At 46.1% G+C, this 22,162-nt stretch overlaps 1 protein-coding gene across 2 annotated transcripts; it reads right to left on the reverse strand.

Annotated features, from left to right (window-relative positions):
- Position 1: 1 nt before the first annotated feature.
- Positions 2-21,956, reverse strand: TADA2A (transcriptional adaptor 2A). 2 transcript variants are annotated; one of them, XM_015881144.3, is made up of 16 exons: positions 21,905-21,956; positions 21,011-21,235; positions 20,210-20,316; positions 19,230-19,289; positions 18,510-18,601; positions 17,329-17,486; positions 15,879-15,967; positions 15,108-15,180; positions 8,957-9,020; positions 7,029-7,072; positions 6,814-6,924; positions 5,400-5,471; positions 4,677-4,809; positions 3,973-4,016; positions 2,618-2,691; positions 2-1,297 (listed from the first exon to the last, which is right to left on the reverse strand). In XM_015881144.3, exons 2-16 carry the CDS (start codon positions 21,033-21,035, stop codon positions 1,112-1,114), a joined length of 1,332 nt encoding a protein of 443 aa, XP_015736630.1. In that variant the 5' UTR covers positions 21,036-21,235; positions 21,905-21,956; the 3' UTR covers positions 2-1,111. The 2 variants fall into 2 exon arrangements, with proteins under 2 accessions (XP_015736630.1, XP_085378112.1); XM_085521986.1 differs by lacking the exons at positions 2-1,297; positions 2,618-2,691; positions 3,973-4,016; ... (3 more) ...; positions 7,029-7,072; positions 8,957-9,020 and adding an exon at positions 13,986-14,179.
- Positions 21,957-22,162: the final 206 nt, after the last annotated feature.

Consider the following 22,162-nt stretch of genomic DNA (forward strand, 5'->3'; position numbering starts at 1 on the left):
ATTTCAGATCCAATTGATTTTATTACAGACCAAAATACCACACATTCAGTGGCACCTCAGTACCCAGGATAATTACATTTCTGGGGGGGAAGCAAAAATCTGAAGCCAAACATGTTAAATATACACCAACATAGTTACAGCTTGGGCTTTGCAGTGTGAGAACCCAGACCTGAGGACACAGAGTGAAGCAGAGATAGCGGGGCCTCCCATCCAGGAGGGCTGAGAGCACGTGGCCTGGTGTGTGCAGTGCTGCACTGCTCTCCTCTCTTTGGTGGGAGGGAATGCTGGGGAATGGAGTGGCTGCTTGTTGATGTTCTGGAAGGCAGCTGGGGCTGTAACACACAGCCTTTCATCATGGAAGGTGGCATGGCCTTCCCACGGAGCCACAGCAGCCAATTCAGACTTCAGCTGAAGGATTCTACCTAATGTGACCATGGCAAATGAAGTGGCAGCAGATGAGGCTCACTGGTTCGTACAGCACTCTCATGCTGTGATATGTGCCAATATCACATAAAAGTAACAACTGCGGAGGAGCTTCCCCACGATGCCCTTTCGCATCTTTTATCATAATTTACTTAAAAGGACTGGACTATTGCGAGCTCCTTCTTTGCACCCTCGGGCATGTGCTGTCTCCTTTGAAAGCTGGCACTGTTTTAGGAAGGCGTACGAGGAGGGAGGGCACTGCATTTCTGTACCTGCGCTCAGGCTGAGTCAGTGTGACTCTCATGTGCTGCCCTCCTGTCCTTGTTCTCTGCACTGCCAGAATAAAAGTGCTGCGATTCTTTTACACACGAGATGTGGGAAAGGAACAGCCATTCATCTTACAGGTCGGCTTCGATGACACAGGATTCTTTGCAGTGCTACGTGGTGTGATTCAGACAACAGCACAATTAAGCAGCATAGTCAAAAAGAGACCAGACAAAGAAATGTCGGCGTTCGTACCATCTGACAAAGCCTCCTGCTTGTTTGTACCAAAAAAAAAGAGGCCCAAAAGATCTGAAACAATAGAAAATGTCCTTCATTGAACACTGTTAAAATCTCCCAGTGCTGTCAAAATGTCTTCAGAGCTTTTCCATGCCCGTGTGCTCGAAGCAGAGCGCCGTGTCACTCCTCAGGCCTTTGTGATGTACCCTTCCCTGATAAGGAAGTCATAGATTTTCCTTGTTTTGTTCACATCGATCTTGATGAGCGCTCTCGCCTGCGCAAGCCGCAGCCCTCCTTGTTTGTTGCACTCATTCACTAAGGCAGCTTTGTATTCTAAATAGGCTCCGGGGACCAACCTCACCATCTGACAGAGCTGGAAGACAAAGGGGAAGTTAATAAGCGCTACCACTTGTCCTGCTCTCTCGTTCAGTGATCACTGCTGGGGAACTAACGTTGTGGATGCCTTCCTGAGAACAGCTGTGCTGTGTTTTGTGGTGGGGGGGCAGGCAGCGACGGCAGTGCGGGCCTGGAGCCGCAGGTGGGCAGGGAGGAGCCCATGGCTGCTATATTTGAAAACATTAAAACTGAGAAACAAAGCAGGGGATGAAGGCGAGCTGCGGGCTCACAGGAGCGTGGCTCTGAACGTGTCCATGTGGGCGTTGTTCTCTACCAACCCAGGGATGTTCACATGCCAAAGAGACGCGCAAGCAGCAATTCAGCCGTGGCGGGCATCCGCCTGTTAATCCCCAGCACACAAAGTCCTTAATGCCATTCTACAAAAGCAGCTACGCACACATTCACCCCTCCTGGAAATCTAGGGTGGAAACCGTGCAGGGGAGCTGTGTGCTGGGTTTGGATGCTGGGCAGTGCTGGGCAGTGCCATGGAGCTGCTGCCAGCAGCGCCTGCAGTGCTCCCATCCACTGCCAACAGCAGCTGCTCCACAGCACTGCATCCAGAGGACACATGGGCTGTCTCCTCCTTTTAATTAGGAAATGCTTAACGATTGTTTGGTAAGAAATAGCAGAATTCAGAAGAACTTCGTTCCCACTGAGAAGGAAACAGGTGCCCATACACACAACTGTGCAGAATGCAGCCGTGGTGGCACGTTCTGCAGTGAACCTCTGAGCTGGCTTTCAGTGTTGCCATCCCCAGAGTTCAGGAAGCCATCTCCAGTCAAAAAAGTCTGAAATAGATCCACGTTTCACTGACACCAGAGTGTGCCCTGTGCACCAGCACAGCTGGCTGAGGGCTGAGGTTTGGCTCTGAGCTGCACAGTGTTAGAGGAACCGCACTGCTCAGGTTCAGCGAGGTGTCCAGGCAGCCCACAATGAAATCCTCTGCCAACCTGAAAACCGATGTTCATTAAGAAAATATCACCCCTGTGCTCAGCCCAGTCTCCTGATGGAGAAGGATGGGCTGCCATCTCTGAATGTTGTAATGGCATGTAATGACCTTGGCTCTCTCCACCTTTCTTTGCTAAATAAGCTAATCTGCCACACACACTTTGTACACACATGGCACTAAATGAAACTAAGAAGCCACCCAGAAAGCCTAGATGGCCACTGTGAGCTGGAACAGGTAGCCAGGGCCAAAGCTGCTGTGTTATCCTCACAGCTGGCGCAGACGGTGCGGGTACACCCCTGCAGTGAACGCCATGCTTTGTACTAACTGCCTTTGCATTCACTTCCTCACCTCTTTCTCCTTCTCGTTCAGTTTCTCGGTCCCTGGCAGCCCAGTGAGGTTCAGTGGCGGGGCACTCCGTCTGCCTGCAGGGACAAGGGAGGGAAACATTGACAAACTGCTGGGGCAGCCTGGAAGTGGCAGAGCCGGGCGTTACCGTAGCAATTAAATCCCCATGATGTTAACCCTGTAGGATCCAAGGGCTCATACTCAGAGGTATTTAGGGCTTAACATAAAAATGGCATTATTTTGACAAAAGGTCTGGTTTTGCAACAGATGTAGTTAAGCGCTGTTCATGCACGCGTGAGGGCTCTTACGCAGTGAATGATGCCTCACCGGCGTTAGGGAGGATCTGCGTGCATAGGGCTGCTTGTTGGGTGGGCACTGCCCCAGCTGGGCTGCACCTCTCAGAGCTGTGGGTTGGGGGGCTGGGGGCTGCCCGTGGCACTGCAGTGTGGAATGCAGGGGTTATTACTGCTGATATGGGCCACACTGGCAGCTTGTCTGGAGGGACAGGAGCCCAGTTACTGGGAGGAAAAGTGCAGCAGTGAGCAATGTGTGTGCATGGCGGGTGATTGCTGGTGCTGCTCCCCCTCTGAGGGATGTAAGCAGTGCACCATGATGGGACAAGGCAGAATTTGGTTTTGAATTTCTAAGAAGGTAGGAAATGACACACACATGCAAACTGCATTAAAGATAATACATTAAGGCTGCAAAGCCAAGATCGTAAAATCTAGAATTAAAGTTAAGCAACGATAATTTGCCCTCTTGTATATTCAGTATGATGCAGCCTTTAATTATAGACACGTGGCAGTTTTTCCACAGTATCCCTGCCTCATTCAGCATGCAGGATGTTCACTTAATTAGCAACTATTTGGTATTTTGTTTGGGCTTTGTTCAACATGAGATACTGGTTGTAAACACCGCGTGCTATCTGAATTCCGCAGGCAAAACACTTCATTTTCTCTTGGGCTTTTCTCCCTCATCAGCCACAAAATATTCCACAATTAACTTTGCTCTGCATAACAGCCCTTCAGCTGAGGGGACACCGTCCCCACCTGAGGGACCCTGGGTGCCAGCCCACACGGGATGCACAGTGCTGCCTTCTCTCCAGGGCAGCAGTTCATATTGCTGTGATGTGTACCATACCACACTAGCTTATCTTTAAAAGATAATTTTGTTCTCGTGTGAAAATTATTCTTCTTTCCTGCCTCGTTAATGTGGCTTCAAAATAGGTTTCCAGTTTGTAACTGGAACAACCCAGAAATTCAGCAAAACTGGTCAGTTTTGCACATGGAATGAGCTTCAGAGAGAGGCAGCACTGAGGAAAGCAAGGCCTGTTATCACTGCCATCATCTGCCACTTACCTGAACTGGAAGGGATCGGTGCTGTGGGAGTCGGGCCAGAATCACTGGAAAGAAAGGAAATTTTCAATTGCTTTTGCCTGCTGTAAGTGTAACTGTCTGTACAGCCCTGAGACTTTCTTGCAGCCCCTGCTGCTGATACAACTCAGCTTGCATAACCAGGCCCCAACCTGAGGTCAGCAGGATTTCTAAACATCTACCACTCCCCAGCTGAGGACCAGATCTGAAACCTGGTGTGTAGGGCTGGGGGGGCAGCAGGAAACGCAGTGGGGACCTACTGGGGCAATGACAAATCACCTCCTCGGCCCCTGCAGCACTTCTTGCATTGCAGCCTGCTCCTGAAATCAAAGTGCTTGTGAGGACACGTTAATAATGCTGCTACATCTAAAATCACACGAAACATTCTGAGTGTCATCTCTGCTCTCATTAATATCCTGAAAGACCTCATTTCCCTCCATGCCTTCATTAATGGCAGTTAAGCTCCTGAAATATAAAATACAGAAAACGGAGATGCTAAGCCCACGTCAGGTTTCTTCCCTGAACTCCAGCAAGTTCTTTTGCTGTTAACCCCATCTCTCACCCTTCTGCATTCTGCAGACTGTTCTTACTGTAATAGACCAGGAATGTGTTCATTATCAGACCAAAAAGTGTTTCAGCCCCTCTCAGAGCAAAGAGGAGCTCACAGCACGGCCTTACTGCGCCCATACATGTCAGCTTGTCGGCTGAGCCACTGCTGGCAGGCGCTGCTGTCCTGGATGTACTGCAGCACTTCGGTCAGCATGGTGCGCTTCAGGCGCTCCTCGTCTCTTGTCTTCTTTAGGTGGTCGTATGTTCTTGCACCTGTGGGTAACAGATACCACAGTCTCTCATGCTGCCGTGGTCAAAATGGCCAGACTGTTGTTGTTCTGCTTTGGGAAATAACAGAGAAACTGTTCTCTAGCTCTGGGCCAGACTCTGCTATTCTCCCTCATGACAACTACTTGGCATGAGAAGGTACTGGATTCCACTCCTTGCCCCTCCCCGCCATCAATTTCAGGCCAAAACTGAACTAACAAGACTGCCACGATCCAAAGCCAGGCATTTTATTTGTGGAGAGGCAGCAGCCTTCTCTCCAAGCAGCCCACTTGTGACAGGTAGTGACAGTGCCCCGGCGTGATGCACAGGAGACCACTGTGCCACAATGTGTGTTCTTCTGCAGGGCGGTGAGTGAAGCAGAGCTGTGCCGGGCAGCAGCTCTCCCAGCTGACAGCTCAGAGCAGCAATCAGAGCATGGCCGGGCACATACAGCACTGCCAGAGCTGTGCTCAGTTCAAGTGATAGGAAAACACATTAAAAAATGCCTTTTCATTCAACACATCCTAAATATTGCAAACTCATCCTTCCACACCTTGATGAATGGGAATGGGCTGAATAATGCATCAGGTACTCACTACAGAAATTGGTGATTCCTGCTGCTCTGTATTCCTGTAGGCGCTTTATTTCCCTTCGCAGCTCGAATTCCACTGTTGTATCCCAATGGGAAGCAGAGGGGAAACCCAAAAGGAGAAATGTGGGTCAGTGGGGATAGTGCTGGGAACATGGCTCGTTCTTCTTTACATGCACAGCTGAGCTGTTCAATGTACACAACAGCAGCCAGGGCCAACCGCTCTGCACGAGCCTGTGTGAGCCCTCCCAACCCTCTGCCCACACTGTAACACCCCTTGATGGCAGATGTAAGCTGTTTCTAGCATTCTTGTGCTCAGGAGAATTACTTTTTCTTTATGCTTTGACAGTTCCTCTGCCACATCCTGACTGAAGCAAGCAACAACAGTACAGGATTTCTGGAAGGAACTTCACCAGGTCTGAAAAACGACTCCATCCTGGCTCCTTTATAGCATCCAGTGCTGACTTTAAACCACAGTTTTCATAACTGGACCTCTCAAAATATTTCCTTGCGGAAAATTCTCCTTTTCTGCAATTGTTAAGATTAAACACCCGTGCTTCTTGTGCTCAGAACTATTTACTGTGTATAGCTTTTATGAGCTGGCTCCAAGACACTGCCCAGTTTTACAGTGAGCAAGTCTGCTGGACTCAAAGTCATTTCCTCAGCTTCTCTGGGGACACGCTCAGTGCCTGCGTGTGGCTCACGTGAATTGGAGGGTTTGGCTGTCACTGCAGCAACAACACGAAGCTCAGGACAAAGGCACATATGTGGGACTCATGATCTGCAGGGTCATAGCTCTGGTATTTAACACTAGTGTCTCGAGAGCACAGTCACAACTGCTGAAATGCTTTGTTCTTTCTAATGAGCAATAATTTTCCCCATTTAAGTCACAGAATTAAGCAGGATGTAATGACTCGTGCTGGAATCTGACTGAATGCGTGCTATGATTATGCATAACGAACTCAAGATGATTCGGTGAGAGAACAATGCCTCTCCCTTTAAGGCAGGGAATGTAATGACAGCTGTACTATATAATTATGCACACATAGAATAGTTTAATGCATATCTTTCAAAGAATTTGCACTTTTCTGCCAGCTCCCCATCCCTCAATGCAGACTTAAGTTTTAGGGATTTTCTTCTCTCAGTGACACGCATTATTAGTAAATGAGCAGTGGGCTTCTGGTAAGAAAGTGCTGTTTCTTGCAGGTGAGCAGCTCTTGACAGCTGAGAAGTCAAAGAATTGGGACACACTTTTGTGGGAAGAAACATCTGTGGTACATTTAATGCACCAACCCACAAAGTTGTTTTTCTGAGGTCATTAGACCAGACAGGGGGAATATGTTCAGGAAAGGCTGTAGATGATGCAACCCCTTATTATGCCTATTGAAGGACATGCATGTTAGAACTCTCAAAATACCTACATGCGTGGCTTTCAATGAACTTATCGTGCTCTACTGGTCCCAGAATCCGTGCAAACCTCCGCATTGTTTCGTAGAGGTCTTGAACCTCCTTTGGGTATCGTCTTTCCAAAACTGGAGGGGGAAAAATGACACACCTTGGTGAGATGATGCTGAAGAGAGAGAGGTGTTTTCATGGCAACTCTGAACTTTATCATTAAGTTACATGTGATACTCACTCTGAAATTTTCTGAGGTTGATTAGGCCGTGGTCTCTTATAATTCTGTAATAAGGAGCAAAATGGTATTAATGAGAGGCATTAACTTGAGTATTACACATAAACACAGAGGCTTCAGAAGAATCTTTGACTTAAACCACAAGATGGGCCTAAAACCAAACATGTGAAATCTGTATGGCCCTTGAGCTGGAGAGCTGAGAAGTGTGATGCTGTGAGATTTTAATCAGGGAGGTTTTGGACAGTGCTGTGCACCAGTCCAACCCTGACAGCACTAAGCACAAAAGGAGCCACAGCTGCTTTGAAGGGCTGGGAATTTCTTTTTTTAGTCTGAGATTTCACATCTACAGCGTCTCACAACTTGTCTCTCCAAAATTGGAAGGGCACTGAATGTGTCACGGAGCACGATTTCCAGCTCCAGGGAAAGGCCTTCTCATGGAACAGGGGTGAGGGATGAAGGGCAAATGTTGCCACTGGGAACTGAACGGTGGTGTTTTTCTATGGCAGCTTGGATTTTACAGAGACAGTGGCTTAGGTTATGCATAATTTTGAGATGTCTGTGACAGGATCAGGGAAATGAGCAGTGTAAGAAGTCAGGTAAGATGCATGACAAATGGTAAGATGCATGACAAAGGTAAGTGCATGACAAATGCATTTGTCACAGGTTTCTGCCAGCGCCATGTGGTCATGGCTGTAGCAACCTGATCAGCATCTGACTTCTGAAATGACAGGAGACTGGTGAGTCCTGGTTCCTCTGGGTCAGCTTTGTTCTATCAAATCCATTCTATTTTCCTCAGCATATATAAAAGAAGGGCCCTTTCCTAAGCAGAGAAGACTTTCTGAGAGACCTCAGTGTTTTTATGTCATTTTCCTGATTCTGTTGTAGGAATGAGTGATGTAACTGAGCTTTATAGCACTTTCTTTTCATAAGACACAATGTACCACATAAGTACATAAGTATTTTTCATTTATAAACAACAAAGAGCCAGGTCAATAAATAGCAGCTCTGAACCTGTCCTCCAGCAGCACTATGCTGTATCATGAGAAGGAAAGGAGGAGTCTTACTACAGATTACTCATTCTTCCAACAGGCAGTAATGCAGCAAGATATAATTTAAATATTGAGGAAAGTATTTGAAATTATAATAAAATTGAATTTAATGAACAGATTGAGTCATTTGAAAAAGCTGTCAAATGAACTGAATTAATGACTCAAACTCATGTCGGCAGTACAGTTATCTTCATTACGTTATGAAAAACCAGCTCATGGACCACTGGGAAGAAAAAATCCTGATGTAAGCAGTCCTATGGAGAAAGGGGGGGTTCTGGCAACCAGGCACACACAGGCAGCTTGTTTTTCCCTAAAGCAGGAAGTAAACAACGTGCGGCCCATCAGTGTTATGAAGGCACAGGACAAACAGAGACTCGTCTCCTGTTCCCAGTGCTGGCTCTGAGCAGTTTCCCAGCCACTCTGCAGACTGGCTGTGTCTCACAGGCGTGGTAGAAGCTTAGTTTGCTGAATATAACTGGACTGGGGGTAGCAGTGCGGACAGCAGTGGGAACATGACTTTCCTGCAGTAGGGAGTCCTGGAAAGCAGGTTTTAAAGCGAATGATTTGTTCTCTGAGCACTTAATGGGGGTGCAGATGTCCTTTGTCACCCATATGTCTGTATCAGTCTGTTAATGTGTTTTCTGGCATGGTACCATTGCTGAAGCCATGTGTTTGATGTGAATCTGTGCACAGAAAGAGAACTACATGTCCAGAATGAACTGTGCCATGCAAACCTCCCAGCAGTAGGTCTCCCTGCATGGCAGCAGTCTGGAAGGGTGCTGCAGGGCATCAGTTATGCTCAGTACTGCAGCAGGGCTGGGTGACAAAACGTGGTAATGAAGCAAAGAAACACAGTTACTGCTTTGTAGCTTGAAAACTCACTTTTTTCTTCGCTGTCTTTCCTTTAACCTGGAATGGTAGATATCTACAACTGCAATCTTCAGAGCTGCAAAACAGAAGAAAGGATTACAAAATACGTGACAAATCACTGTGTTAATGCTAATTTTCAAGCCTTTATGTTCATGGCAGGCTGAAATTGTCACTTACTTTGATGTTTTAAAAATCCCATGGTAATTTTGCATGGGCATAAACCACCAGAAGCACACGCTAGCTGTAGAGCCTTTCTCTCAGTTCTTCTTTTCAGACATGTTACTGCCTCTAAGTGTGAACTTCTTTCCTTTATACAACCTTGGAGAGTTTTACTATTAGCACGTATTTGTTTCTTTGTATGTGCTGTACATCTTCCCCCTCTACTCTGCCCTGGTAAGGCCTAATCTGGAGTCCTGTGGCCAGTTCTGGGCTCCCCAGTACAAAAAAGACAGGGATCTCTTGGAAAGAGTCTAGCAGAGGGCCACAAAGATGGTGAAGGGCCTGGAGCATCTCCCCTATGAAGAAAGGCTAAGAGAACTGGGTCTGTTTAGCCTTGAGAAAAGAAGACTGAGAGGGGACCTGATCCAGGTCTATAAATATCTGAGGTGTGGGGGGCAGAGTGGCGAGGTCAGACTCTTTTCAGCTGTGTGTGGAGACAGGACAAGGGGAAACAGCCCTTCCAACCCCTATGATTCTGTGATTCTGTTGTTAGACAAGACTTCTCCTGAATAGCATAAACATCAGATGGAGGGTCTGAGGTTTCACCTCAAACAAGACTTGTCTGCACATAATGAGGAACTCCAGAAAACAGAAAGGCCGAGTTCTGCATTGAGCAGATTCAAAATAGCCTTTGCTACCATTCTTGAAAACATGGACAAGATTTCAGCTCATTAACTTCTAAACGCATCTATCTGCTGGAAGAACAAAGAGAAAAGTTCAGAGCATTGTGAGGTGATGGAGGAAAATGCCACCCTTGTTAGGAACCATATCCAGTTCAGAAGGAAATCTGTCAGCAGTCCTGACTGATCCCCTTGGAAATCCTTCGGCTTCTCCTTCCTGTAACCACTGGGATAATAAACTCTTCTGGTACATTCTTTCAAGCTGAGGGGATCCGCATCAGTTCCCTCATTTTGGTAAATAACCTCAGATTCTCAGCCATTACTTGGCTGGGGTTGGCTGACTCCTTGGTCGGTTTGTTCCTTCAGTTAAGCGTTTCCAGACACTCCTAAAAGGAATAAGCTTACAGCCTGACAGTGGGTTCGGTCTGCAAAGACAAGGTGTGACTGCAGCTAAGTGAAGCCATAGCCAGGACCTGCTCTTCTCCCTACAGCCACAAGAAAAGGGCACAACCAATACGGGCACCTCATCGATTGGACTCTGCTAAATAATGAATAGCACAATTAAGAAAGGAGTGTGGTTATGTGGTTTCACGTCCGTTTAAGAATCTGTGTTGATGTGTAAACAGCAGGAAGCTCTGAGCCTGCAGCAATCAATCCGTGCAGTCCTGGGGGTAGCATCACTTCTTGCAAGCAGGGACAGCTACAGCTGCGAGCTGTGCAGTGCGCTCTGGCTCTGTCAGCATCACGTTCCACAAGCTAGATCCTCTGCTAAGAGAAACTCCCTAATTTATACAAACTGATCTGCTGCTAATGCAGGAGCAGAAGATCACACATTAAGGTAGGAGGGTGGTATGTCCTTGCTTCTTTTTGCTGTTCCCTTACAAAAGCAGAGTGCTCAGGAGCCATTGTGTATTTTCATACGTGGTGCTTAATTTCCCTAATTTAAGAACAAGCACAGCTGGGAAATTTTCCCTCGTGCTTAAACAGGAGGAGAAGGGAATGGGAAATGCCATAACAGAAACACAAATGAAATATATCAGAAAGTTTTGGCACCAGCTTGTGGAAAATAGTGCAGTATTTATAAGCCCCACGCAGGCTCAGGCAGCACGTTATCTTCTGGGGTTTGTGTGGGCAGCACATGTGGAAACTGCACCGGAGAACCTCTATCAATATCACAAGTAATTGTGCATCAATAACTGCTGCATTTCAGTGCTTTCAGCTGAGCATAAAACATTCTGAAAGAACTTCTGATTCACTGAGAGGGGAAAAAAGGGGGCTCACGAGAATAGGTGAAGGGCAAAACCGCAGCTCCTGGGCAAAGGAAAAATGAGCATTTGCTGCCATGTGTGCTTTTGGAAGGGCTTCTGTTTTTAATACCTTCATACTGAGACAACTGATTACAAGATCTGGAATGCATGATTAACTCGGACTACTACACTGTTACATGCTGCATTAAAATGAGAAAAAGAGATGCTTTACAAATGAAAATGATTGGCTTCTGCTTTTTCCCTTGAATTATACTAGGGAGGCAGCTGTTTGCCCTGGTAACCTGAGATAATCCAAGTTGACATCACGTTCAAAGTGTCTGCTTTGGGAAGGGAGAAGGGTTTTTGAGATGTTCCCAACAGCCTTGAAGGCTGCAGTGATAGGCAGAAATTCAAGGCTCCTTTCTGCATTCCAAAAAATCAAAATATTTTGGTCTCTCAAAGCAGCGTCCAAAACAGTTTTTTTGCTTTTCATTCCTCTTCATTTAGTCTGCACAACCCTTCCAAACACCAAGTGAGACTTTTGTTTCACGCTAGCTAACCTGTGCTTGGCATGCAGGAGCCAAATAATGGCAGGAATGCAAAGCCATCAGACAGGCTGTGCCTTGGGTGGTGCAAACTTCATGGCCACAACCCGCATCTCCCCCCTGCAGAAGAAGCAGGGCTCTAAGCAAGCAGAGAACCAGCCCTCAGACTGTCAGGACCTAAGAGAATAAGCACCATGCAGTATTAGGACATCAACTGTCTTGTATCTTAAGAAATGTCACTACTGTACACCCAGAGTTGCAGTCGATTCCCAACATACTTCCAAACTTGCAGTCTCAGCAATTATTTCCTCGTGTTTGAAGTAAAAATCATTTACATGAGAGGGAGAAAGAGCCTGGGAAAAGACAAATGACTTATGTTATAATTCAGTCTGATGAAAACTTGTAATTCATGAAATATTCAAGCACTCTGGGCTGCATTCCATTTGTAACTCGTTGTTTCACTCAATCGGTCCATTACAGTTTTGTTTCACTGCAGTATTTATTTGCATGCGCTCACCGGGCTGTAAGCGCTGCAGGAAAAGAAAGTTTGGAAAGTCAACTAAAATTTGAAAGATTTCATCAAATTTGTACCATCTCTCTGAGACAGAGAGGTGATGCAGCGATGCCGGGGTGCTGGGAGCAGCGTGAAACAGTGGGTGCAGGTTTCTGTGCTCCTCACAGAGGAGGAGCTCATATTAAACTACATTTTTCTTTCTTCTGGAAATACTGAGAATGTGCTGAGTGATGCTCAGCAGGTAAAACCCAATGATAATACTGAGCGGAGATCAAGCAGTTTAGATGCAGAACTTTCTGTAGTTTTAAGCAGAGTGATGGGAAGGAAGAAGGGGGAATTCTGTTTCAGTGCAAGCACCAAAGATGTTCCTGCCTTATGAGCAACCCAGCCCCTGCAGCACAATCTATGGCTTGAGAAACCACAGAAGTTCTGCTCACTGTGTCAAGGTCTAGCTAGAGTAACCTGCAGCAAATGGAAAATAAAAGTAGTTGAAAAAACCAGTCTTGGACTCAGCGAGGTTTAACACAAAGCAGGAAAACAGACTGAGGGATTTTTTGTAAACCCGATGCTTAATTTATTCTGCCAGACTCTACCTGGGCTTCTCTGGGTGATTAATGTGCTAAAACTCAGTACGTTAGGAGAAAAGTTTACAGTTTGGCCAGCAAACAAGGAGTTTATCTCAAGCAGATGTAGTGGAGGGCAGCAACAGCTTTTCAAGGACGTCTCTGTGAGGTGCTGTGCAGGAACACTGCCAGGGATGGCTGGGGCAGAGCTGTGTGAGAGCACGTCCCCACGGCTGCCTGCAGCCTCCTCTGCCCCTAACAGGAAAATGCAGGGACTTCAGTCACCCAATCGCCCGTCCCTGCCTTTATATCCACATGCTAAGCCATTTTGTGCTAGCCTGGAGAAGGGAAAGATCTGATTCCAAAGTTTCTCTCAGAAAGTAATTATTTCCCTCACTAAGATGCCTCATGTTAGAGAAAAACAGCTGGCTAGGCCCCAGGACTTCATTTTTTCAGAAGCATTCTCTCTCCATGGGCAGATCTGGAACAGCTGTGGGAAAGCTGCTGCCAGGGCCTCTGAGCTAAGGGACTGAAAATGCAGTCAGTCACGCTCCATAGGCTCTGCCGAGCGGAGTTTTCACAAGGCAAACACCTGACATTCTATACTAAATACTGGAGACAACTAAAGAATGGACTAAAGAACACCCAATGAAATTATCAGGCAAAAGATCGGGCCGACAGAAGGAAGTATTTTTTCATGCAACACGTAATGAAATTGTAGAACTCCTAACTCGATTGCGGAATTCGCTGCTACAGGATGTTAAGGGGAGAATCACAATTATATACAGTTGCTAAGTTCATGCAGGACAGTAACTGTGGTCAACATGGTATCATCATGGTCTGTGTTCAATAATGGTACTAACATCTGGCTGCAGAAAACTTGGGAGATAAGCCAGGAAAAGCATCAGCTGGACTTCTCTTACATTCTTCTTCTGCTGTGGGACAACAGGGCACCAGGCAGACCTGTGGCCTGGTCCTGCAGAGCTGTGTGATGCTCCAAAGAGATGAGGAAAGGTGATTTGTTTGCATTCAGACCGGAGGTTTAAGAGGGGGCTGAGAGGAGACATCTATCTCACCTGGCTGACCTGTGCAGCAGCAGGAAGAACATGTGTGAGGGGTATAGAAGAAAGTGCTGATAAACCGTTAAGCAATCAATTAATGCACAGACTACGAGAGTGTTTTGCTTTTTCTGTTTGCCAGAACTCACTACAGGACATAGAAGAAAGTCTGTTTTAATAGTAATAAAAAGTAACAGTGGAGAAAGGGCATGATGAATGAGTGACATGGCCACAAGCCAGTTCCTCTTCAATAAAAGTTAAAAGGGAAAAGAGACTGATATATGATTCTCATTTTATTTTTTTTTTTTTGAGCCAAGGGAGACTGCATTCCTTAGAACTCTGTGTGCACTGCTCAATTTCAAACTGACTTTTGTAAGCTTGGAAAGGCTATCTGTACACAACAGGATCTGTCTGCCTGCAGAGGCTCCGAAGGCCTTAGCTGAGAGCTGCCTGACAGGAAGAGGGAATTCTGAAACACAAACACAGTACTTTTAAACATCAGACTTTTCCCCACATTTATAAGTAAATGTAATCTTTATTTGTCTATGGATTAAAGCTTAATTGTAACACTTCTTGATATTTGTATTATTAAGGCAGTGACATTCACAGATGCTCAGCAGTGGTAACTGGACCCGTAACGACTCTCTTCTTCTTAATGAACTTCCTAAGGTACAGCTAATGTACTGTAACTCTGTGCATGTTTAACAACTGAAAAACGTGCACTTCAAGAGTGTAACTGTTCCAAAGTGTTGTTCCTACCATACACATCTCCTTGCTTCCCATCTCAATCCTATCTTAGTAACAGATTTCCTAAAAAAGAGTAGTTAGAATAAGAGGCAAATCTTCTAAGAAATGAGATATGGCAGCAGAGGGGAAGGTGTTCCTCTTCTTTCTGTATCAGAAGAAAAGCCGTGCCTTGCTATGATGCTCATAAGCATTATGTGAGTAGAAAGTGTCCTTCAGGCAGGGAGGGGAGGTGCCATCAAAGCACTGTACTTCTGGTTGTAATGGTTGTGTGGGTCTTTATTCAAACACTGATGTACTGCTGCCCATTTCCAGGCAAATTGCTAGCTGAGATAATTTACTTCTTGCATCAAGCATCACTTGTGTTGTTCCTATAGAGATGCCTATTACTGACTGAGGCTGTTCCTTTTGGGTCATGTTCTACTTTACAACTGATTATGTTTTAGTAGCGAGTAAAGTGCATTATGATATATATAAGTACCATTTGTACATCAATTAATTAAGAGCTTTTAAGAGATTTGAAACAGAAGACCACAGAAATGTTAGTTTAAACTCCCAAGATCATTAAAAATGGATGTTCACTTTAAAATAAGTCTGTAGAGAAAAAGACCCACCAAAATACCGTTCAAGCAGTGCATGAAAACAAGACTTACCATGCAAAATGTCTGAATCATCTTCTACAAAATCAATATCTCTCAAATCCCATTCAGCATAGTTGTCAAACTCCTGTTCAGAGATAATTAATAAACTGTCACTTAACTAGCATTAAAGGATTGGTACTGAGTTTCAGGACACAGGTATGTAAGACAACAGAGGCATTTCCTCATTCATGGCTGCACAAGGTTCTGTCTGTGAGCAATGCACGTCACTGGGCTGCCTGAACAAAAGAATGGACAGAGTGCACCTCCATGGCCGTAACCGGGATAGGACATGCTGAGGGGACAGTTAAACCCGTGGGAGACTGTCTGTGACTCCTGTGTTGTGTTAGAAGTTCTGCTCCAATATGTAACAGCAGTACTTTGCATGCAGCTGAGTTCTTCACTCTGTGCACAGCAGCTTGCTTTGCAGCAGCACCCAGACCCTGAGCCCACAGCTAAAACACTGAAATGACACAGGTCTTCCAGGCAGTCTTTGGATCAGACTGCTGTGTGCTTCTCTGAGGCACATGGAACAGAAGCATACAGAATGTGAGCTCCTCCGAGTGCCCAGCTCACAGCTCTGTGTCCACTTACGTAAGAGGTGTAGGTGGCAGTCATGTCCCAGCACTGCCTGGCTGCACCACAGCCGTTACTCCTCACTGTGATCAGCCCATCCTGTCAGCACTGCTGTGGCTTTTATACCTTTCAGACCTGCAGGCAGGGGTGTGTGTTTGCTGATCTTGCATTCAGTCTCAAATATACAATAACGGGAGAAGGAATTCTTACCTCAACAAAGTCAGCCCGCGCTGGCATGTACCCGGCCATGTCTCTGGAGAGCAGGGAGTCAAAAGTGGGGCGGGGGGGATCATCAGCAGCTGGGAAAATAAAGGCTCTCAGTCATCATGTAGAGCACAGGGCTGCTTCTCATACAAACTGCTTTGTATGTTGTTTTTTATTTCTTTTGTGCAAAAGAAGTGGGGATAGGTGAAAAAAAAAAATGCCTGGGGGTATATGCATGGTTATGGTCAGGAAAAGCCTGAGTCCATCTGGAGAAAAAAGGCAGTAATCTGAGATCTGCACAGTATTCTCAAAAGTCAAACGAATTTGAGGCAATAAACAGACTATAAAACATGAACTCTGGATTTCAGAACCCAGCATCCCCCCTAAACCTCTGCAGTTGTGCTCTCAGTGCACAGGTTCTTTTTGGTTAATAGCAACAGGGGCGTTCAATCTGCCACCTTCTGGGTGCCGTTTACAGAGCACTGCAATTAAAGCCTGACAACTGAATTTTTACAGTGCTTCCCAACTGAGGATCTCGGAATTTACAGACAATAATGGACTGAGGCACACAACACACTTGTGAAAGAACTAAGAGTTGTAAATCCTGTGCTACAGATAAAGAAAGCTGGAGCTCAGAGAATTTTTCTTGGTACAGGTCACATAAAAATCAATGCCAGCAACCAGGGATAGAAGCAAAACGGGCCAGTTCCTACTAAACACTTTCTCATTAAATCAAAACCTCCAGATAGCAAACAATCCTTTTTGCCCAGCCATTTTGAGAGCCTTGCATTGACAGACTGGGGGAATTCTAAAGATGATAGATTGCACAAAATGTGCCAGTTTTCCTCCAATTGCTGAAATTTAACATAGACATTTTAAAGACACTTTTAAATAGATTTGAAATCAGCGCTGTTTAAAGAGAGTGGTTTTATGATAGATTACACCAACTGTTAGGCTGCTAGAAAATGGATCATCAGATGAAATGTTCTAGAGGTAGAAACCCTGAGGTCTGGACAAGAGCAATCGCTCATGTTGGTGTTTACAAGGAGCATGTACCGTTATTTTGATCCCCGTGTGATGCAGCTTTGAGTTAGTTTGTCTTTTGAACAATTACGTACATCCAGGCTTTTGTTGTGGGTGTTTCTGAATGACCAATTTCACTGGTTGGGCAGAAACTTCAGGTTTTCAGCAGCTGATGGCGATATCAGACCACTCTGTTGCCTCCCTTCTCCCATTGAATGTGTAGTCTGCTATATTTGATACCACCATGATTTAATGCAGTGCACAAAAAACCCTACACTGTTCAAGTCAGCCACGAGAATGAGTTCTCCTTTTAGGAATGAAAAGCAACCAGTGTGTGTGTGGCGTGTACCTTCCTCCACAGGTTGCTTGTTTCATTTCTGCAGAGCAAAGACCATGCAGACAGCTGTGCGTGCTGCTGGCTGGGGGTACTCACGGTGGAAAGGAATGGCTGTTTCATTGTGCTGCGCCTCCTCCGCCTGCTTCAGGTTCAGCAATGTAGATGCAAACAAGGGGTTGTTGATGAAGTGTTTCATGTAATGTTTCTCACACTCCTCCTTGGATTTTGTACACATCTGGTTGGCCACATCCTGCCTGAAGTGGGGAAAGAGGGATGTTTAATACAAAGAACATGGAAATGTTGAGGTTTTTTTCTATTTTGTAGTGGTAAATTTAATTATGAACAAGAGACTGACTACACTGTGTGCAGAGAACTGCTCTGCAGTGACACAGAAGGAACTTGAAGTGTACCGCTTAGTAAAATGGCTGTGTAAGCTGAGGCCTTTAAAACCATATCAAAACACCAACAGCAATCATTCTAATTTCTTTTACAGTACAAATTGGATGCAAAGGATTCCAGGAAGAAATGTCACTTTTCCCTTCATCCAGAATAAGCTGAAAAAAGCCAAATGTTTAAGGAAAAGTTAAGATTACTTGTATGGCTAAGTAGGGCGAACTGCCACTAGGCAGAATAACTGCAACCAGTTTTCAGTCTTAATTACCAGTAAGCTATACATAAGGGCGCACAGTTCTCTTTCTGTATAGTTTGGTGTTCTGTGCTTTTTATCATAACATAAGGGAGAAGAGAGAGAACTCATTACCACAGATCTTCTTTATTTACAGATGCATAAAAATCCTGTAGCAGCTACAAAAATGAACAGAACACGTGAAAATATTAAATATTTCCAATGCTCTATTCTAAACATGACAGAGAAGCAGGAAACCAGTAACAGTTCCTGGCTGGGCAACTGTAAACAAGCTGAAACCACAAGATAAACATTGCAGTTGATTTTTACATAGGAATAAACTGAGGCAAAGAAAATCTCATCCAATAGTTGAGTTTCTTCCTAACCTGGTGACTTCAGTGTGAAATGAGGGAGCTCTGTCCTTCAGTTGAGGTGCCATTAAAAGCACAAGGCCCTTACCAGCTTCCTAGTGTCTAACAGCAGAGATGAAAACAGAATCCATGTTCTGCTTTAGTTGCTAAATTGGTATCTCACCCACGATGAGTCACTGAGCATTCAGTGTGCTCTGATGCATTCAGCAGTAAGATCCAGTGAAATCAGAGGAAATCTCCCCCATCATTCACTGATGGTGGCTGAGCCCCTCCATTCTCACCAGTTTCCAAATCCACAGTCCATCACAGCTTCCAGCAGTGCCATTTCCTCTTGAGCTGTCCAGTTAGGATCCAAGACAGGGAAATCTGAAGTCTGGAGGAAAAAAAAGCAGCAGATCAAACTGCTGTGATTCTCAGTTATAATCCACCATACGAAGAAAGAAAGAAGCTGCAGACTACAGGGCAACACAGCACATAGAACTGGCTGTTTTTCAGTTTTACTGTGTGTCGTGAATCCTGGTAATTGTTGAATTACTGACGTTATTGGGTCATCAATTACAGTAGATACTGGTTTGTCACTGCAGATCTCAGCATGCTGTTACATGTGCTGTCTACCACTTGTAATTCAATGTTATGGCATGAAACAGTAACAATAACAAAAAACTTTTTAAGCAATTCATTTTTGGGGAAGGAAAAACAACAACAGAGAAACAGAAGTTAATTTACATGGTTAAAGAATTGGAAAGTCTAGGGAGATGCATTGTGCAATCCAGACAGAAGGAAAAACATAACTGAAGCATCTCCACTATTCCATTATGTTTCAGATGGAAATTTTTCCTTCCTTGCAAGAAAGACTTCTTCATTTATTTAATAGTTGTAAGCTTATGGATCCAAGAATTGTGTCAGTTACTGTTTTATGTGCTATTTGTAAGCACGGGTCTAACTGCTGGGGAGTAAGAGAGCTCAGGACTGAGTAGGTGGAACCCAAAAGGAATATTTACCATTATCTCGTAAGTGTGATCACTTTGGTGTTTCTTGTACTCAAATCCTCGTGTGAAACACTGCAGAACGAAAGATGAGCATTATGTTACTCTCTTCTGCCCTAAAAACATTGTGACTGGCATTTTTCCCCCCTTACATTCTCTGACCACTGCTTATCCAAAAGTGACCGCCTGATATGCTGAAAACAGCATCTGCTTTTTCTGATGTGAAATCAGAAAAAAACATGTAATGGCAGAACAATTTGTGTTATAACTTTGAGGCTGTGTGGTATTCTGGTCTTGTACACCAAGACCCAACTCGTGTGCAGCTCCATGCTTTTTGTTAGGTATTTATAGCCAAGATACGCAGGATAAGAAACTTGGTGCTATGTTATGTGTCATTCCTGGAAGGGAGCACAGAGCATTCTGCAGTATTGAAAGTGCAGTTTCCTTTTGGAGTTTTGATAAAGCTCCCTTTTTGGTATTAGAAGTTGTTGCCATTTTTTAGTCATAAATAATTAAAACAATCCTTTCTGTGGTGATCTGATCACACGTACGATTTGTAAATAACTATTATCTGGTCAGAATTATTGTCTATATTGCAAACTTCCTGCTGATTTTCTTTTCCATTTGGGAGGTTAAAAAAAGAAAAGAAAGCTGAAAAGGGACAGGGAGAGGGTGTTTTTTGATGGATTTTCTTTTCTGTGCCATCAAAGTGACAGAAACAATACTTCTGCAGACGTGCAGTGGCATGCTGTGTTACAGTCAGGCCTTTGGCAAGCTCTGGCTGCCTTCACAAAGACCTTGCTCAGCTGCTCATGTCTCAGTTCTTCAGCCTCTCATATTTTCTTTGTCATTTCCCTCTCCCTGAGCAAATAACTGTGTTGATATGAGTTTATGGAGACCTGTTATTAATGTGTTTATGGAGCGGCCTGGCACCGGACAGCCTTTGATGAGTTTCTCAGAGAAATGAATGTCTTTGCTTTCATCCTTGCACTCACCTGCAAGCACAGGAGGAAGGGAGGAGGCCCACACTCCGCACACTTCACGTAGGGCTCGATGAGGTACGAAGAGCAACCTCTGCATGGAGGTTTATCGAAGGGGTCATCTGCAAAGCCAGATGTAAATCTCATGCAACACAAACGTGGCACTGCTTTTGCAATCACCCAAATTCACTCGTGTCCAGCAATTTAAAACAAACTCAGCTGTATGCAACCTCTTCCTTACTGATAAAAGTTCATTCCTGAGCTGGAGTTGTAAGACAGATATTGGCATTTAAGCTTTGCTATGGACCTGGTCAATTGAGGGCAACTTGTTAGATCACACTGGAGTCTGTGCAGCAGTTGTCTGGTGCTGCTCAGCAGTGATGGCAGCTGTGTGAGCTATCTGACTTGACTCAGTGCCCAGGGACCCAAGGCTTTATGGAGAATATTGCACAGACAGCAGCACTCTCCCATCCATCCTCCCTGTCTGACTCAAAAAGCATATTGCTGTGGTTGCAAAGGCATTGGCTTGATTGTTCTGTAACCTGCCCAAACCTCAGGCTGCTGAACAAGGAGTGAGACACTGCTCTGCAAGTTCTTATGTTGTTCACTGCAAAATAGTCTAAATACTGTCTTAAGCCATATTTGTTTTTAAATGCAATTTAAGTAGTGAAAAGCAGACAAACAAGATCTGAATGGCCTCCAAATCATTCCCGTCCTCATGCAGCCGAGGATTTGATGGATCAGATGTCTCTGTTGCTGTCTCCCTCCCCAGTTCAGACCATGGTGAACACCTCCCTGCAGCACTGTGGTACTCACTGCCGAAGGAGGCCAGGCGCTCCATCCTCTCCCTGGAACACGGGCTGCCCCAAATGCAGATCACTGTGTCCAAAGTGGTGTTGTGGGCTGGAGAGGTGGCTGAAATCCTCACAGCATCTTTGAGTGGAGAACAGTGAGCAGCCTGTCACAGGGACTGAGGTGGGGTCAGGCCCTGCTGCCCCTGCTGGGGTGAGAGGTGATGGCTTCTCGTTGTGCTGGAAAGGTCTGGTTGGGTATGAGGAATAATTTCTTTATTAGAGCAATCAGCTGCCGGCACTATGGGGGGGGGGGGGGGCACCATCCCTTCAGGTGTTCCAGATGTGGGGATGTGGGGCTGAGGGACGCGGTCAGTGTGGGTGGGTGGGGGATCTTGGAGGTCTTTTGGGACTGAATGATTCTGTGATTCTGAAGGGGTGAAGTGGTGGCCCTGCCAGGCAGGGGGGCTGGAACTTCATGATCCTTGAGGTCCCTTCCAACCCAGGTCATTCTGTGATTCTATGGGGACACACCCCAAGGCCCCAGCAGACAGTGACAGAAGTGATGGCGGTACCGGGAACCCGGGGGCGGACTGTTTGTGTCAGGCACATTTGGGCACTTTCCTATTAATTCTGATGGGCGCTGCTCCCTGCGCTCCCACACGGCGCCCCCGCCCCGCTCTGCAGCACCGTCCTCCCCTCACCGGAAGGCGGCGCCCTTCCCGCCCCGTCCCGTGTCCCCGCCCCCTCTCCAGGCCGTGATGTGAGCAGCAGGATCGCGCTGCCGCCCGTCCTCCCGCTCCCTTTTCCTCTCCGCCGCAGTTTCCATCTCCCCCGCCCCGGATCCGGCTCCTCCCCGCCATGCTTCGCTCCCGACTTCCCTCTGGCCGCTGTCGGGCCGCGCCCCGCCGCCTCTCACCTCACGCCGGGGCAGTTCCCGCGCGTCACGGCCTTCGCGAGGCCGCGTCACCGCCGTGCGCGTGCGCTGAGGCGTTGTACGTGCGCGGCCCCGGCCCGCTCCGCCCTCAGAGCCCGGGGCGATGCTGCGGGTCGGTGTCACTGCCGGGCAGCGGCGCACACACAGCGATTAAGGACGTGTTATGGATTTAATTGTGCGTCCTTTAGAGCTGCTCTTGCGGCCGAGGCTCTGACTGCTGCCCTCTGTGTGTTGGTCCCC

Source organism: Coturnix japonica, chromosome 22 (genome assembly GCF_054131305.1).
Source record: "Coturnix japonica strain WE chromosome 22, WE-NBRP24, whole genome shotgun sequence".
Taxonomy (NCBI): Eukaryota; Metazoa; Chordata; class Aves; order Galliformes; family Phasianidae; genus Coturnix; species Coturnix japonica.